At 42.6% G+C, this 19,624-nt stretch overlaps 1 protein-coding gene across 10 annotated transcripts in view; it reads right to left on the minus strand.

The window, feature by feature from the left end:
* LOC140458159 (FYVE, RhoGEF and PH domain-containing protein 4-like) overlaps positions 1-19,624 on the minus strand; it is a 257,059-nt gene that overhangs the window by 49,450 nt on the left and 187,985 nt on the right. For all 10 annotated transcript variants that reach the window (XM_072552324.1, XM_072552327.1, XM_072552326.1 and 7 more), the window contains one exon: positions 4,259-4,430. In XM_072552324.1, the coding sequence (XP_072408425.1) occupies positions 4,259-4,430 (172 nt within the window). The remainder of the gene's footprint in view (positions 1-4,258; positions 4,431-19,624) is intronic.

Genomic DNA, 19,624 nt, shown 5'->3' on the forward strand with positions numbered 1-19,624 from the left:
TTTCTTCCTTTAAGTCATTGATAAATGTAGGGAATAGCTGAGGGACCAGTACCAATGCCAGGGAGACACCATGAGCTAAATGACTGTGTAGGTGGGACCAGATATGGAAGATCCCAGAGTTTTCTATCACCAATCCTACTGGTTTACCTGCATTTTCCTACCTTGAGGTTGTTCAGAGGAAGGAGTGTGGGACAGTTACCTGAGCAGTCAACAGCAATTATACCTACTAATGGGTCTATCATGGACTTTGCACAGATGTCAACTGTAATTTTCTTGTTATTTCTGAGTTTCTAAGTTTTTTTCACAGGACATGTTAATGCAGCCTCTCTGTCACTTTCTTAAATTTGCAGCACCCTCCTCAGATTCTGGGTCTGCCATCCTACAGTGCTATAGGGTTTCCAATTGCCCTCTAGGCTCAAGAATTTATCTATTGACCTTAATTGGATGGCAAACATGTGCCCTGCCTGTCCTCTTGGTGGGCCAATTTCATAAAAAGTTACATTGGACTTGGTGTCATATTCTGTGTCATGACCTGGAAATGTTGGGGTCTAAAGACAAGACCAAAATATCAGCCCACAATTCTTTGACATGAATTAGTGTACCCACACATCATCCTTGCACCCTGTCTCCAACTTCCTCATCAACTGCCACTCATGTCGCTAGGTGATCTCCAATTCCTTGCACATCAATTTCTTAGCGTTTTATCAAATGTCTTTTGAAAGCCAATATAAATAACATTATAGATACTGCCTTACTTACTGCATTACAAACCTCCACAGAATATGCAATTGGTTTTAGTTAGATGTGGCTTACCTGTTACATATCTGAGTGCTCAATCACTCTGCCCCTAATAGACAGACTTTAAATTCCTGTAACATTTGTTAGTTTATAAGTCCATAGCATACTATTTTTTTCTCTCTCATCCTTCTTAATAATGAGGTGACATTGGCAATTTGCAATCCAAAGGGATTATTCTTGAATTATGATCATTTTAAAACATTGGGTTTGAATTCAAAATGAAACAAAGATAGTCAGGCTTCTGATATTAAAGCTGGAAGTGACTTCACACACTTCACACATTAGAAATTCCAGAATATGATTTATGTGAAGAAGTGAAATAAATTCTTAATTTGAATCAATGAACAGCAGCAATCAAAAAGCAGCATATTCCAATACACAGTTGAAACAGTAGAATGCAAGTCAGATAAGCTAATGCTTAATGTTAATGGAGCTTTAATCAAACTGCATTAGGCAAAGGCAAACCATTTCTTCACATCACATTGAGTGAATCAACTTGAGTAATAGTAATGTCCATAAGACATAGGAGCAGAAATTAGGCCATTCAGCCCATAGTGTCTGCTCCATCGTTTGATCATGGCTGATAGGTTTCTCAACCCCATTTTCCTGCTCTCTCCCCATAACCTTTGATGTCCTTGGCAATCAAGAATGTATTTATTTCTGTTTTAAATATACTCAATGACCTGGCTTCCACAGCCTTCACAGTGGTGAATTCCATAAATTCAACACTCTCTGGCTGAAAGAAGTTTCTCCTAAAAGGTCTTCCCTTTACTCTAAGGCTGGGCCCTCGGGTCTTCTTCTCTCTTGCCAATGGAAACATCTTCCCAACATCTACTCTAGCCAGGCTGTTCAATATTCTGTAAGTTTCAATCAAATCCCTCCTCATCCTTCTAAACTCCATCAATATAGTCCCAGAGTCCTCAAACGTTCCTCATATGTTAAGCCTTTCACTCCTGGAATCATTCTTGTGAATGTCCTCTGGACCTATTCTACATCTTTCCTGTGAGGTATGGGGCCCAAAGTTGCTCACAATATTCTAAATGTAGTCTGACCAGAGCCTTACAAACTTCATCGACAAGCACATAGACTGTGACCCCATATACTGGCCACTACAATGAACAATTGGAACCGGCAACTGGGAACAGCAGGAACGGAACCAAATAAATTCCAGAAGACACAGTAAGCAGCTTCACAGGATGCTCCAAAGCACTGAAGATGTCACCTAGACGGGGGACTAAACATCTGCAAATCAACTTCCCAGCTCAGCAAACATACCCACAACTATGAGAGCCTTATAAAGCTTCAGAAGTACACCCTGCTTTTATATTCTAGTCCCCTCAAGTTGAATGACAACATTATATTTGCCTTCCTAACTACTGACTCAATCTGCAAGTTTATCTTAACAGAAACCTGGACTGGGACTCCCAAGTTCCTTTGCACTTCTGAATTTCTGATTTCTGAATTTTATCCCCATTTAGAAAATAGTCCATGCCTCTATTCTTCCTACTAAAGTGCATGACATCACACATTCTCACGTTGTATTTCATATGCCACTTCTTTGCCCACTCTCCTAACCTGTCTAAATCTTTCTGCAGCCTCCCTGCTTCCTCAGGAGGAGGCTAGGATTTGACAAACCTTTGGCCTTGGATTCTTACAAATATTTCAATCATGCCTTTTAACAATCTGTTGGGCTCCATTATCATTAACAATGGGGACATTCATGGAGCCGTTACTGCTTCCTACTAATTAATTAATTACCTATCACTTCACAATTGGATGCGGAAGGACTACAGAACATTTATCTGATTCTTTGGATGTGAGATCACTTGGCTCTTGTAAGAGCGATCTTCTTCTGGTTGTTCACATGATTGTAATATAGCTTCATGTGATTGGTATTACATTTTTAGTTATACCTGATGTAGATTTTCCTGGTATGCTCTCCTATATTCTTCATTGTATCGGCATTGTATGTCAAATTCAACGATAAAGTAGGGTGAGGGATATAATGGTTCATGAAATTATGAATTGTGCCTAAGTACGATTCTGTTGCTGTTGACCTGCACTGCACCTCTTAGATGCTCATGGAGCTGCTAAATCTATCTCATTTAGATAGAATAGTGCTTCACGATAGTGCCTTCTTTCCAATTACGAGATGTAATTTCATTTCTTTAAATATTGTGGTCACTGTTGTATATTTACTTGGCCCTTGACAGAACTCACCTTTAAAGAATCCATATGCTGTGTGCACACAATGTTGCGACTCTGCCTTATACCTCTCGGGTGGCTTTGCAATCTGCCCACTCTCAGAAATCAGTTGGTTAGCTGTGAACCTTCTTCATAAGTTATAACATGTTTACTGATTTCAATAAACTAACCAGTCCCTGATGAACAATTGATTATTAGTGCATTAGAGATTTGGAGTCATTGTTGAGGGCCATTTCTTCCAATTGTACCACTATGATGCCTCCTAGGTTGGGTCTATTCTACAATGCAGCATGGCATACGCAATGACATGTTACTGGCATTGACTATAAGGTATGATTCTGTGAGTATGACTATGTCAAGCTGTTGCTGTATTTGTCAATGGGACAATCTTCTTAATTTAGTGTTAAATGAAGAGGATTTCAGGGTTCGGGACATGGTGTGCCTTTGCATTACCTCAATTTGATGCTTAAATTGAGCTGGGTGACCCAGCTGATGTTGTTCTTACTACACTTTGTTATATTGGTTTAATACAATTTACTGGCTTGCTAGACCACTTCAGGGGACAGTTAAGAGTAAATCACTTTGGCAGTATGAGGTCGGGCAATTCTGACATCTGGGCCTCTCTTGGATGTCCCTGAAATAGATTGGAAGTGGCAGCTGGCAAACAGGCAAGAGTAAAATTTAAAATGGCAGGAAACTTCAGGGAAGGACCAAGCCAGTCAATTCAGTCACAGGAAGGAGTTTTCCACAAGCTTTACATTATGGAATCGTGGGGTGTGGGGTAGGAAGCCAGGCACAGGATGCAAAACTTTCCACCTATCTGCATAAGGAAATATAAAGAAGGTAGGGGAGAAAAAGAATGTTTCAATTTGAGTTTACTACTCCTGCCCCTCTTCCTGAAACTCATTTTTAGACTAAACTAATTGTGGCATCTAATTCCAGTGAAATACTGTTTTGCTGTTTACACACCATGACAGAATAGAAAAATGCTTAATGTTGTAAATAAATGCTGTGTTATAACATTGTTGAGTTTCTTCAGCTGGGTGACCTGCAGAATAATCTCTAAATTCTGAGATAAAAAGTGTGGGAAGTACAGCTCCATTAATTTCTTTTCCATGTGGAAAGAAATGACAGGCATAAGTCAAAAATGTAAATGGGGGTGGGGTGCGGAGAAGAATGAGAAAGTAAAAGCACTTGGTTGGGTAAAGTCTACACATGTATGACTGTTCGTTAGTTTACAGGCATCATTTATTACCTGCCTCCTTGAAACCGATTTATGAGGTCAGACACCTTGCCAGCTTTCTCCTTGCATGAGTTGGACGGTAAGGTCTCCATTTCTGTCCTCGAACTGTGTAGTACCTTGTTTGCAGGAGTTTGGATTGTTTGTTTTCTTGCTGAATTCTGAAGAAGTGAAGGTTTGCGAGGCACTGCGTAATAAAAATGATGATTCAGTTATGACTCTTGAGTTGTTTTGACACAGAAAATGGCAGACAATCAAGAATCAATGCAATGCCACTTTTAGGCCAAGATTTTGTTGGAGTTTACCAGCTTTTGAGTTTCACTAATTTTTTTGCTTTACATAAAAGTTGATTTTTGTGCAAATATTAAAAAAAGTACACCCATTAACCAAGAAATGAATATTAACTATAAAAAAAATTTAAATAGGTTATTAGTACAGCTACATTTCTCCGCTGCATGAGTCAGTGTTAAACATTTTCCTGAGTAGACCACATGTTTAATCAATTAAAGTCCAAAACCACAAGCAAAAGATCATCCTAAGATTCCAGCCAGAATAACCAAAAGTATCTAAATATTGAGAAACGTAAAAAAATAATATCATAAAACAATTCGGTACCCTGTGGTATGCCATGTCTCCATCCTTGAACTTCACCTGTCCTGCCTCCCATCTAATTTTTCTCTGCCTGTGTGCATTTTCTGCAGTTCAGATGTCATTACTTTGTTAATGATCATAATTATCATAGCTTTCCATTTCCCTCTATATACCTGGGGTCATAGAGTCATAAAGTCATAGAGATGTACTGCGCAGGAACAGACCCTTTGGTCCAACTCGTCCATGCCAACCAAATATCCTAAACTAGTCTAATCCTATTTGCTAGCACTTGGCCTGTATCCCTCTAACTCTTCCTATTCATACACCCATCTAGAACATAGAACATAGAACATAGAACAAAACAGCACAGAACAGGCCCTTCGGCCCATGATGTTGTGCCGAACTTCTAACCTAGATTAAGCACCCATCAATGTACCTATCCAAATGCCGCTAAAAGGTCGCCAATGATTCTGATTCTACCACTCCCACGGGCAGCGCATTCCATGCCCCCACCACTCTCTGGGTAAAGAACCCACCCCTGACATCTCCCCTATACCTTCCACCCTTCACCTTAAATTTATGTCCCCTTGTAACACTCTGTTGTACCGGGGAAAAAGTTTCTGACTCTATCTATTCCTCTGATCATCTTATAAACCTCTATCAAGTCACCCCTCATCCTTCGCCGTTCCAACGAGAAAAGGCCGAGAACTCTCAACCTATCCTCGTACGACCTACTCTCCATTCCAGGCAACATCCTGGTAAATCTTCTCTGCACCCTCTCCAAAGCTTCCACATCTTTCCTAAAGTGAGGCGACCAGAACTGCACACAGTACTCCAACTGTGGCCTAACCAAAGTCCTGTACAGCTGCAACATCACTTCACGACTCTTGAATTCAATCCCTCTGCTAATGAACGATAATACTCCATAGGCCTTCTTACAAACTCTATCTAGATGCCCTTCTCAATGCCAAAGTTAAAAATCATACAACACCAGGTTATAGTCCAACAGGTTTAATTGGAAGGACACTAGCTTTCAGAGCAACGCTCCTTCATCAGGTGATTGTGGAGGGCTCGATTGTAATCAGTCCAGTCAAACACTGGCATCTCCAAATCATTTCTCAATGCTGTAATTGTACCAGCCTCCACCACTTAATTTAGACTCTAACAGATTATATGGATTGTTCCGGCCCTCCTCCTGCAATGGCAGTGGCACGATGGAATAGCATGACAACATTTGTTCTCTAAGCCCTGCCATTCCATCAAGGACCTTGCTGCTGCCTCTCAATCAGCCAGCTAAAACTGCTGCTACCCACAGTGAAGTGATCTTGTCTGAGGCAGGTTTCCTTGGGATTGTGCTGCTTGAGGTTATCCTGTACAGCCACCTGCAGTTTCCCCCAATGAAAGGCAGCAGTCTTTCACCAGCTATGCTGTAGCCACTGAAGTAACACTGTGCAGGAGCACAAGACTAGACAAGGGCACTCACAAGATAGACATTTTGTGAAGACACAAGGGAACGCACATGGGTGATTAGTGATTTTTGCACAGTATATTGAATACCTAGTTTTTGTTTTTTTTTGTATTATTGTCAGCACGATACTATGAAGGTATGTAACACAGGGATAGGAAGGAATGTGACATGAGATTTTGGGTTTTGTTTAGTGAAACTATAGCTGAATGAGGCAACACAGATGCTTTCTCCTCCACCTCCTAGACAGCTCTCTGTTAGCAATAGCTGCGACCTCACAATGGCTAGGTGTGAAGAGTAAAGAAGATGACAGAATGCACCATGAATTAGAATACACATTCTGCTGTGAACTGCAGGACTCCACCAGAGTGATTCAGCTAGCAGAACCATTGCTTCAAGACCTGAATGAACAGTTACAATGTTTTGTGAAGGAGACTTTGCAAGGAGTCAGGAATGTGGTTGGAATCCTCTCCACTTGCCTGGTTTAGTCCAGTTTCAACAACACTGGAGAAATGTGACACAATCCAGGACAAAGCAGCCTGCTAGATTGGCACCACATCCACAATCGTCCACTCCCTTCACCACCAACACTCAGTAGCAGCAGTGTATATGATCTACAAGATGCACTGCAGCAAATCACCAAAGATCCTTAGACACCATCTTCCAAGCTCACAATTACTCCCATCTAGAAGGACATGGGCAGCAGATATTTGGGAATAACATCACCTGCAAGTTCCCCTCCATGGCCCTCACCATCTTGACTTGGAAATATATCTCTGTTCCTTCAGTGTTATTGTGTCAAATTCCTGGAATTCCTTGTGTAATGGCATTACATACCACACATAAACTAAGCGCCTCAAGAGAGCAGCTCACCATCACCTTCTTAAGACCAACTAGGGATAGGCAATAATAACTGGCCCAGGCAGCGACGCCCACATATCACAAGTAAATAATTAAAAGACTGACTCTTACTGTATATGTGCTAGTTACTATATATGTGCTAGTTATCTGTGGATTTAGGAGCCAGGTGATCGGTGAATAGCTTTGAGGCTCAGCAGCTACCTGTAGTCGCTGAAAGATTGATGGAGCAGCAAACTGGCACAGTGAAAGCATCAAACTGCAGGAAAATTGGCCAACTTGATGTGCAAAGTGTGAATACATACCAACTACACAACAAGGGAATAGTAGCCATTTCAGTTGTATACTTGCCAACATTGGGATATAGTGCATGCAAAGCCATGTGTGTGTAATTGACATCACCATGCAGCATGAGTAAGTTTGGCATCCTGGTCACAAGTATGTTCCACCTGCTTCTCTATGTTCAGGGAAATATAATTGAGTCCCCTCTTCTGGGATAAAGAGTATTAGTCGATTCTTTGACCTTGCAATACATGACAAATGGGAAAAGTTATATATCTCACCTGCTCCATTTTGGATGGATCCTGATGCAAAGGAATTCAGGGACACAGTCACCTTCACAGCCACTGTTCACCCTGTCCTTTCCCTGCTCTGAGGCTACATCCTGAGGCACAAAAGGTTCTGCAACTGCCTCTTTCATAAAGCACTGATAAGGCACATAATGCTCTAGACTAAGATGGAGATAAGAGTATGCTCCTGGAATATTCTTGGTGGATATAGCCACCTGCTGAAAGCCCTTTTCCTTCTCCTATGCAGTTTAATCTCAAATTTGCTGCCTCTGTTCCATCTTCCTCGAATGAATGCTACAGTCTGCAATGGATTGCAACTATTGTTCTTGTGACTGACCAGAATGTTTGCAGCCACAATAAAAACCTTCTCCACCATTCTCCGACTACTTGACCAACTTTAATCAAGTCCTCAAACAACCAAAACGTTCCACAAAATCTAACAGAACACGTCACAGTTAATAAACAACTAACTTGCATGTTATTGATGACCCCTTAAAATATTGTCGGTGGGTCGGGCTGGGGATCTTCCTACTGCTGAATAGTGTTGACCTTAGTGTCATTGATCGAACGGTTAACTGGAATGTACTGATCGTGTAGTGATAGTAACAAGCTCAGCCAGGTGAGGATGAGTTCCCTGACAGAGGCTGTTAACCTGGGACAATCAGGAAAATCCTGGCTGACTGATATAAACAGGAAATTCAGCGTCTTCTCACTTTAGGGGACTGTCTCTGTGCTGGCTGGTGCTACAGACAGTGTGTTATTGTTGGTTTCTGCTTCTCTTTTCTTTGGGAGGGGGAGACCTGATCACTGAACTGGCTGAATTATTTTGCCAGTTTGTTAACTAGCATTTCTTTTAGTGAGGACTGATTGTTAAACTCTTGATGCACACAATGTGTTTCAGGTGTAACTCAGTTCTCATTGGGGGATTGTTGTTTCACTGGCTGGTTGTAGCCTGTTACTTTTTTTTGTCCTTTTCTCAAAAAGTTAAAAAAAATGTTAATTTTGTGGTAGGGCTTAGCCCTTAGACTCTAGTTTTCTTTGGTTTTGTTTTGTATGTATCTCACTGTTTTTGGTGTTTGGACTGAGCCCTTTTGGAAGACATACATTTTACTAGAGGAGCTGTTCCTGTGGGGAGGCCTAGTCCTGGGACTGGGCCTCTGAAGATTGAACACCTGTGTGTGTGCGCGCTGGGAGGTGAGTACTTGCTGTATCCTGGAGTTTGGGAGAACTCCTTTCCTTTAGAAGTGGACCAAACCCCTGTGAGTTAACTGCACCTGTACAAGTACTATATTCCTGTGAGTGGGCCTGGTTTCCCAAGGCTGAGCTAGGACTCCATGGAGACTGAACACCTGTGTGCTGTGCATTTGCTGCCTTCAGGAGTAGACTCTGCCCTGGGTTGGGGACCCTGTTTTTTAGTGGTGGACTCTGCAGTTTGGAGTGGACTCCATTTTGGACAATGCACCTCCAAACTGGAGTGGACTCCATTCCTGGGAATGGACTCTGTTTGTTTTTGAAGACTCTATATTTGGACTGAGTACCAGAAAGGACTCTTTTTTTTTTTGGCAATTAACTGTATTGTGTTTTGTTGGGTCTATTACTTGCATTGTCTTGTCTGTCCCTGGGTCTGGAAAGTCTTACTGTGAGCTGGGAGACTCATGGGCCATCCTGAAAGCTGTCACCCCAAGAGCCAGAGGGTGGGTAGGCCATCCTGTTAACCTGAAGGTGGGTAGGCCACCCTGATGCCAGTTGCTCTGCGTACCAGATGGTGGGTAAGCCATTCTGAGCACTGTCATCCTGAGAAGGGGTGATCGGGACAGGTTATCCTAGAGGTGGTCGGAAGGTGTCAGAGCAGTCGAGAGCCAGAAGGCATGTAGGGGCAGGCTGAGGTCTGGAAGGCTTGTGGGCTACCCTGCACGCTGTCGTCCCTGGGGGAAGGGGACGGGCTGTCCTAGAGGTGGCTGGAAGGTGTGTCAGGATAGCCCACTGGCTGGACAGTGCATCTGGGTGGGTGAGAGCCCAATGGTATGTGGGGGCAGATGGAGAGCCAGAAGGTGGGTAGCTGTCCTCAGTGCTGCCACCCTGGGTGGGTACCAGGGTGGGCTGACCTACAGGTGGTCGAAAGGTGTGTCAGGGCAGACTGAGAACTGGAAGGGGCATGTTCTAGACTGAGCACCATAAGGTGCATAGGGGCGGGCTGCCTTAGAGTGGCTGGAAGGAGGGAGGGACGGGCACCTGCTGGGTCTGCACTTTCCTATGTAACAGGATTGACTTATGAAAAGACATCAACAATGACATTTATACATATTTGAAACTACGATTTGAGGTTTGTCCACACTTCCCTGTAAACAGGTTGAACGGTAGGGTTTGGGGCCTGGCTTTGCTGCTCCTCTCCCTTGTAAAATTGCTGTTGTATACAGCTGTAAATGTTAACTGTTTTTCTGTAAACTCTTTTGTAATTGCTTGTTAAAATAAAAACAGGAGAGAGTCAGTCCCCTAAATGGAGAAGACTCCATGCTGGCTGGTGCTACAGTCAGTATGTTACTGTTAGTTTCTGCTTTTTTTTGGAGGGGGAAACCTGATCACTGAACTGGCTGAATTATTTAGCCAGTTTGTTAACTTGCATTCCTTTAGTGAGGAATGATTATAAAACTCCTGATGCACAGGTGAAACTCTGTTCTCATTAGGGGATTGTTGTTTCGCTGGCTGGTTGTAGCCTGTTAGTTTTTTTGTCCTTTTCTCAAAATGTTTTTTAAAAAAATGTTAATTTTGTGGTAGGACTTAGCCCTTGGACTCTAGTTTCCTTTGTTTTTTTTGTGTATGTATCCTCACTGTTTTTGGTGTTTGGATTGAGCCCTTGTGGAAGACATATATATTTTACCAGAAGAGCTGTTCCAGTCAGGAGGCCTAGCCCTGGGACTAGGCCTCTGAAGATTGAACACCTGTGTGTGTGCTGGGAGGTGAGCACTTGCTGTATCCTGGAGTTTGGGAGAAGACTTTGCCTTTGGGAATGGACCAAATTCCGTGAGTTAACTGCACCTTTTAAAATGTACTGTGTTCCTGTGAGTGGCCCTGGCTCGCCAAGGCTGGGCCTGGACTCCATAGAGACTGAACACCTGTGGGGTGTACATTTCCTGCCTTTTGGAGTAGACTCTGCCCTTGGTTGTGGACTGTTTTTAAGTGGTGGACTCTATTTCTGACAATGCACATTGTATACTGGAGTGGACTCTGTTCCTGGAAATGGACTCTACATTTTGAAGAAAAATGCCTGTACTAATGGACTCTGGAATAGAAAGGACTCTGTTTGTTGGTAATTAACTGTCATATGGTTTGTTGTGGTTATCACCCACACTGTCTTGTGTGTCCCTGGGTCTGGCAGGCCTTATTGTGAGCTGTGACGTTCATGCGTCCTCCTGAAATCTGTCACCCAAGAGCCAGAGGGTGGGTGGCCATTCTGTCAACCTGAAGGTTGGTAGGCTGTCCCAAAAGCTGGAAGATGGGTAGGCCACCATGATGCTAGTCACCTTGAGAGCCAGGTGGTGAGTAGGTCATTTTGAACACTGCCTTCCTGAGAAGAGGTAATCGGGACGGACTGTCCTGGTGGTGGTTGGAAGGTGTCAGAGCAGCAGAGCCAGAAGGCGTGTAGGGGCAAGTTGAGATTCAGAAGGCTTGTATGCTACCCTGCACACTGTCATCCCAGGGAAGGGGATGGGCTGTCCTAGAGGTGGCCGGAAGGTGGGCCAGGATAGTCCCCTGGCCGCATGGTGCATCAGAGTGGGTGAGACCAATGGTACATACGGACAGACAGAAAGCCAGAAGGCAGGTAGCTATCCTCAGCGCTGTCACCCTGGGCGGATACCAGAGTGGGCTGTACTAGAGGTGGTTGAAAGGTGTCAGGGCAGACCAAGAACTGGAAGGGACATGGGGTGGACCGAGAGCTGGAAGGAGCATGGGGCAGGCTGCCTTAGTGGCCAGAAGGTGGGAGGGACAGGGGCTTGCTGGGTCTGTATTGTCTTATGTGCAAATGTCATTGTTGATGTCTTTTTTTTTCCTATTTGAAACTGGGATTTGTGGCTTGTCCTCATTTCCCTGTAAACTGGTTGAACGGGAGGGTTTGGGGCTTAGCTTTGCTGCTCCTCTCCCTTGTAAAATTGCTGTTGTATACAGCTGTAAACGTTAATTGTTTTTCTGTAACCTCTTTTTTGTAATTGTTTTAATAAAAAAATAAATAGGAATGTCAGAGGTTCTGTTCACACTAGGAGCTGGCTCTGATCCAGCTGGATTAGTGCCATGTACTATGCCTGGGTAATGGGGGGTAAAAAAGAACAGGGGTAATGGGGTTTTCCTCTCTGAGGAAGCTGGACCAGTGTCGAGTACTATGCACGTATAAATAAAGGGTGACTTGGTCGCTCTTTACCAGCCTCTGGAGTTATTTCAGTGGGGATGGAGGGGAAAAAAAATCACTTGTAGAATTTCGCTCACGACAGTCATCTTTGAGTTGAGTAAGCATTTCTGCCATTATGCCATTATTTGGGCAGCTTGACTTGTTCAATCCTACCATTGAAGACTGGGCCCAGTATGTGGAAAGTGTTTTTTACTGGACAAATCACATTGAGGTGGAGGTAAAGCAGTGAGTAATTCTCCTGGCAGCTTGTGGACCCACAGCTTTTCAGTTATTAGCAGCCTAATATTTCCTGAGGCATCAGAATTGAAATCTTTCTGAACTGAGACCAGATCACTGCAGAAGAGTTTTATTATGGAAAGCAAGGGTGATTGTTCCAAGCAATGGTTGCTGCCAGATACTTGCTGAATCCCACCGGAGTCATCCAGGGGTGTCCACAATGAAGATATTGTCAGGTGGCCAGGATTGGATGCAGACAGTGTCGACAAGGACAAAGATTACTACCAGCAGCTCCTTCACATTTTGTGGGAATGGTGGGGTAAATCCTGAACTTGGTTGTACATCAACTATGCCTTTCATGGGCTCAACGTTCTTAGTCATTGTGGAGTTGAGGTGAAATGGCAACAGGAATGCTGATGCCAAACAGTAAGCTCATCTCTGTAAGAGATACAGTTTACCTTCAGGAGATGACATTTGGTGCCAAAACCATGGGAATGCCCTGCATGGATAGGAGGTATGGTCGACATAAGGTCAGGTTCTATGATGTACAAAGTCCAGGAAGGTGAGGTGGTCCTGAACAAGCACATATACCACATGAAAGCTGCAAAACCTACACGGCCCCTCAGAACAGCCAGAAAGGTTGTCGGTACCCATCGACTCTTTCCCCCTCTGTCTAGCATCAAAGAAATGAGTCTGACATGAACATGGCCTTAATGCCATTACCGTCTGAAGAAGGGGATGAATTTCTTCTGATATGCTCTGGATACAAGAGGTGGGCTACAGTCTGGTATGTGCTGCCTGTGGCTGAGGCTGACTTGGAGAAACTGGATCTGGTACAAGAATGCCCCAGGACAGGCTACTAGAGAAATAACCGGTCTATGCTCCAGACTCAAATGGGGAAGGATGTGGTGATTGGAATGAGGTCCGTCAAGTGGACTCTTGAAATGAGTTCCCTGATTGGGGCTGTTAACCTGGTCCCATCAGGAAGATCTAAACAGGAGTGAGAGGTTCAGCTCACTCTTGAGAGCTGGCTCTGAGGAAGCTGGACCAGAGTCAAGTACTATGCATGTGTATGTAAAGGAGCAGCAAAATCGACGTTTTGGGCAAGAGCCCTTCATGAAGGGCTTTTGCCTGAAACATTGATTTTGCTGCTCCTTGGATGCTGCCTGAACTGCTGTGTTCTTCCAGCACTACTGATCTAGAATCTGGTTTCCAGCACCTGCAGTCATTGTTTTTACCTCATGTGTATGTAAAGGCTGACTTGGTGACAGGATTCCAGCTTCAATATCCTAGCAACAAAGCATCTAGGGAACAACACTCCGGTATTTTTGAGCACCAGTTCTGAGATGTTTTAGTATAAAAATGAATTTCACAATGGTGAATAGGTACCATGGAATTCCCTTATGGTCAATAAGATTTCACTGTGATAACCTGTTTTTATTCTAAACTTCAGCTGTTTTCCTCATTTATGTTGTAGCTATGGAAGGAAGTGAAAAGGGATGGGCCTCAAAACTAAATGAAAAATTGAAAGAACTGCTAGAAATCAGAAACAAAAACAAATTACTGGAAAAGATCAGCAGGTCTGGCAGCAACTGTGGAAAACCAATGCTGCCAGACCTGCTGTGCTTTTCCAGCAATTTCTGCTTTTGCTCAAAAATAAACTGAGGCTGCATTTTATATTTTGTAGTTGTACCCAAATTATTGGTTGACCATAAGGAAACTGTCAATGAACTGGATATATATTTGCAAACTTATCTGGGAAAGTCCAATTCCATTACTCCTTGTAGAGTTTAACAAGGTTATTCTGCTCTAAGCAGATACTTGCTTTTGAAAGGAATTAGCTGGAACACCACATGCCTGATCTTGTTGACATTTTAGATTTTCATATATCTAAAAACTAAGAGGATTGGATTATCATAACAGGCAAGTAGGTCAGCAGATCCACTTCCTTTTATTCATGGGAGCTGGGGATATTTCTGGAGTCAAATCTGCCACCTCTGGAGGCAGGTCTGAAGAGACAACTGAGGCAGGTGAATGTCCACCTCCATTCACTGGGACTTCAGGCCAATTTGTAATAAATGTCAGGCTCTTAAGAATGCCCCTTCCTTCCTATTGGCTTTCATCTTTCCCATATGCTCCCATACCCCCATATCTTTCCGAAGTCTAGCTGAAGACCCACATGCCTCCATCATACTCCTCACATCTCCCGTGCCCTCTCTATGCCCTTGTGTATCCCATGTATCATCCATAGCTTATTTAATGAGCAGACTTCAGGGAATCATTTCTTAGAAATGTTTCTACACGTCCATTCCAATGTGAAAAGTAGATGAAAAGACACTCATTTTAAGGTAGCCATTCAAGAAAGTTAAATCTCAAGCAGCCAATTTATTTAAAAACAAACTCAGCAACCATGGATCAAGCAATCAAGGACAAATAATCTTTCACTAATATCTTAACTATGTAAATAGTCTCTTGCTGAGATAAGTGGTTCTGCCATTTCTGAAGTACCATGTACAATGTAGTTAAATCAAATCTTCCTAAATGGAAAAAGTGGTGGGATTGGATGGGTGTGAGGGAAGTGACAGTGGTAGGGTTAATAAAAAAAAACTGAAACTTAAAAAGCCGCTATTTTATGCATAAGTTACACTGGAAATCTTGTCAATCAATGCAACTTGGGAATAGGTCTGCTTTTCGTTCTCTGTGAAAACCACTGCAAATTCTTTTTCCAATTTAACAGGGCACTGGGCATTTATCACTTGCATTCATGGCATTTGAGTTCCTGAGCACTCCTTGCTTTGCTTTTGAATGCAGCATACCACTTTTCCCAATTGGAAGAAGTACTCTAGCATTGCAGAAATGTTGATAAGCATTAAAGTATTGGTTTACCTACTGGTAGAGAGCAAGTCCCCATCAATTACTGCAGCAAAAAAGTTAAAAATCTCAACACCAGATTATAGTCCAACAGGTCTAATTGGAAGCACACTAGCTTTCAGTGACGCTCCGTCAGGTGGTAGTGGAGGGCTCAATCCTAACACAGAATTTATAGCAAAAATTTACAGTGTGATGTAACTGAAATTATACATTGAAAAATGGATTGTCTGTTTAGCCTTTCATCTGTTAAAACAGTGATAGTTTCACTTCTTCTTTCATGTGTAAATCACAGAACCTTTTTAAAAATGTTGCATTCTCAGGTTAGCTGTTAACAATGGTGATAGCTAGACAATCTGTTGAAGGTGTTAGCCCCCTGTGTTCTCTGTCTATGCAATGATGTTTTAGATTGATTGATTGATTTCTAATCTTTAAAAAAGGAGAGAGAATGGAGTTTTACATAAATTCGTGCAGTTTTTGAGCTCCAGAGTTCTACATGAATGCTTACAGTTTTTGAGCAAAGTACAATGTAACCCTGCAAGTACAAATTCACCCCACAAAATGTGTGTGGGGGTCGGTATGTGAGATGAACAACAAAGTCTCCAACAGATCGTTGTTTGTAGCAAGCTGCCTGGCTCTCAGGTCAACTCCATATAACCCTGTCACGGTAGGTGCTGCAAGATGTCTCTGTGTAGACATAGAAACCACCATTATGTGTGGGGACACCTCCCATCTTGTACATGGCAGGTACTAATTTGATTCAGCCACTCATGTGATTCAGCCAATGTTGTCTATCTTATACGTTGCAGGCAAGGATGCCCGGAGGCATGGTACACTGGGGAGCCCGAGCAAAGGCTACGACAACGGATGAATGGGCACTACACAACAATCAACAGCCAGGAGGGTTCCCTCCCAGTTGGGAACATTTCAGTGGTACAGGACATTCCGCTTTGGACCTTTGGGTGACTATCCTCTAAGGTAGACTTCGGGACAGGCAGCAGAGAAAAGTGGCCGAGCAGAGTCTGATAGCTAAGTTCGGTACCCATAAGGAGGGCCTCAATTGGGACCTTGGGTTCATGTCACATTATAGGTGACCACCATTGCATTACGTGCACAGGCACGCACGCATGCACACAGACACACATGCACACATAGATGCGCGCGCACACACCTCCGCATGCTCATGCACCCCCTCACAGACTTGAGACACTCTGCACTCATACACTTTCTCTCACACTCAACCCCCAACCCAGATGGACACACATGCGCGCACACTTTGTGGGGTGAATTTGTACTTGCAGGGTTACATTTTACTTTGCTCAAAAACTGTAAGCATTCATGTAGAACTCTGGAGCTCAAAAACTGCACGAATTTATGTAAAACTCCATTATCTCTCCTTTTTTAGATTAGAATCAATCTAAAACATCCTGGCATAGACAGAGAACACAGGGGCCAACACCTTCAACATATTGTCTAGTTATCACCATTGTTAACAGCTAACTTGAGATTGCAACTTTTGGGGGAAAAAAGTTCTTTCATGTGTAAATCAGAAAAGTGAAGCTATCATTGTATTCTAACAGATTAAAGGCTTAACAGACGATCAATTTTTCAATGTATAATTTCAGTAACATCACACTGTTAATTTTTGCTATAAATTCTGTGTTCAGATTGAGCCCTCTACTACCACCTGATGGAAAAAGCTAGTTTGCTTCCAATTAAACCTGTTGGACTATAACCTGGTGTTGCATGTTTTTTTAAACTTTGTACACCCCAGTCCAACACCAGCATCTCCAAATCATGCCGCAAAAAAAATTGAACAATACTGCACCTAACTACTAAGACTAGAAGGACATTTTTTTTTTGTTTCAAAGCCTGTAAATGAAAGAATGCTAGGAGGAGGTGACTGATTTTCTTTGGCGCCCTACTGAGGACTCCAGGCACCTGTACTTCACAATTCCTCATGTCAACCATAAACCACCTCTACTTACAAAAGGGACCCAACTCCAGTAAAGTTGCAAGGCAATTTGTACATCCTACATTGTAATGGAGTTGGTAAGGGAGGGAGTGTCTTATGTAGACTGACTATCCCCCCACCCTTATCCTGCACCACAGAAGTTGCTTCAACTGGGAATGGGGCAACAATGCTGCAATCATGTCCCACCCCACATTTTTTTAACTGTTTCCAAGATGGCATTATTGATGAAAATCTGGTTTTAATTTATGGTTTTTTGCATTTTTTCCATACATTTAGTGTATATATTTTATTTGTAATTCAAATGATGATGTAATAATACTGCTCTTGCAAAATCACACTATTCCCCCATTGGAAATTTCAGTTACAGGAAGTAAGTAAACTGGGTTGCAATAACTGACCAAATTATAAATTTTACGGCAGAACCTAAACTTAAATATTTAAACTTGCACTAGTTCTCTTTTTTTTCCCCCCACTACACTTAAAATAAAAATGCGGCACAGAGTATGCACTGAAAAACATTTTTGTTAATTTGCATCTTCTCAGTGAAAGTATATAAAAGCCTCAAGTGGATCTTTTGAGATAAAGAAGGAACAATAGCTGGGAGAGTAGACGCCACCAAGAGAGTTCTAATGATTGGTGTTAATCCTCTTGGTTTTAAAATTTCATTGTAAATTGATAAGACTGAAATCCAATTCCAAATTGAGTCGGAAGATAAAAATGGCTGAGTGCCCTTAAGAAGTAACTCTATATACTGAGGCCAATCTGTATCAGATGAAATTCGCTGTTGGTAAGTGTTAAGTATTACACATACAGGTAGTTCTTTTATAAGGCAATGGTTGCATTCTTTTGCAATCCCACATTAAGTGCTGTTTCTAAAGGGTGATTTTTAAAAAATAAACTGTTGATGATGTAATCGCGTTACTGCTAACACACGTTTTAAAAGCTCATGTTTTAGAAAGTGTCCTCAATCACATTACAGCAAATTTGTGTTAACGAAACACACATTATAGCAGAACAACCTGTACATACTACTTGAGAGGTTAGAGTTAGTTAGGGGAGAATGCCATGAGAGATTTGAGGCTATTGATTTTCAATGCTTAAACGATTCCAAAGCTTTTACCTCAAGCAATTTACCCAAAATCATTCAACAAAGGATTCTGGGTAATCCAAGATGGAGGATGGGAAAAATTTCTGGCTGTAAGAGTTGCTTTTTTTTAAGGTATTTTAGGTGTTGGAGGTGATTTCTTCGAATTCCAGGTGCAGCAATTACTGTTTTATAAGTTGTTGCATTGTTTTGGAACTTTGGGGGAAAAAAGTCAAAACAACAGCAGTTTAAAAGGGAGAAGAGCAGACAAAGGAAGCACATGGTGAGGACAGTGCGGGAGAGAGAGAGAGAGAACCTGCAGTTACCATCTTTGCTGTTAGAATTCGTGTGTCGCTGGACATCGGAGTGCATCTGGGAAAATCAACACAGTGAAATTCACAACTAATCTTGGAGGAACTGTTGGGCGAAGTTCACAGCACAGAATCAGATCAGTTACGTGTTGTTTTAAGTCTGTCCAAGAGGAAAACCTGCAGTAGTCAGTCTAGTGGATTCTTTCTTGATTATATGTTCTTGGAGATAAATGTCTTGATTAAACTTAAATTATTAGCTATGGCTTATATTTTAACATTGGGCAGTGTTTGTAGAGGAATAAGATGGTGTTATTTTCTGGGTCTGTAGATTGTGAAGGAGCAAAAATGGCCTTTGCAGTGATATGTACTTGTCAGATGTGGGAGTTTAAAGAGTTTAAGGGTTACTGCAGATTATATCTGCCATGAATGCTGTTGGATGCGAATCTTATCAGATTGAGTGGATCAGATTGAGAGACCAATAGAAGCGATGAGGAATTTGCAACAGCAACAGTATGTGATGGATTTCAGTTACAGGAAGGGGGAAAAGTCTCCGATACAGTCACATAGATGGATTAACCCCAGGAAGGGTGAGAGAGGTTGGCACCGAGGGCAGGAGTCTTTCAAACCATTTACCCATTTCAAACCGGTATGCTGTTTTGGAAAATGTAGGGGGTGATGGATTCTCAGGGGAAAGTAGCACGAACAGCCGAGTTTCTGGTTTTGAGAGTGGCTCTAATGCAACGAGAGGTATGTTGGCTTCCAAGAGATCGATTGTGTTAGGGGATTCTGTAGTCCGAGGTACAGACAGACGTTTCTGTGGCCAGCAGAGAAAAAGCAGAATGGTGTGTTGTTTCCCTGGTGCCAGGATCAAGGATGTCTCTGAGAGAGTGCAGAATGTTCTCACGGGGGAGAGGGGCCAGCAGAAGGTCATTGTCCACATTGGAACCAACATTGGGAGGGAAAAGGTTGAGACTCTGAAGGGAGATTACAGAGAGTTAGGCAGAAATTTAAAAAGGAGGTCCTCAAGGGTAGTAATATTTCG

This window comes from Chiloscyllium punctatum, chromosome 32, assembly GCF_047496795.1.
Source record: "Chiloscyllium punctatum isolate Juve2018m chromosome 32, sChiPun1.3, whole genome shotgun sequence".
NCBI classification, from domain to species: Eukaryota; Metazoa; Chordata; class Chondrichthyes; order Orectolobiformes; family Hemiscylliidae; genus Chiloscyllium; species Chiloscyllium punctatum.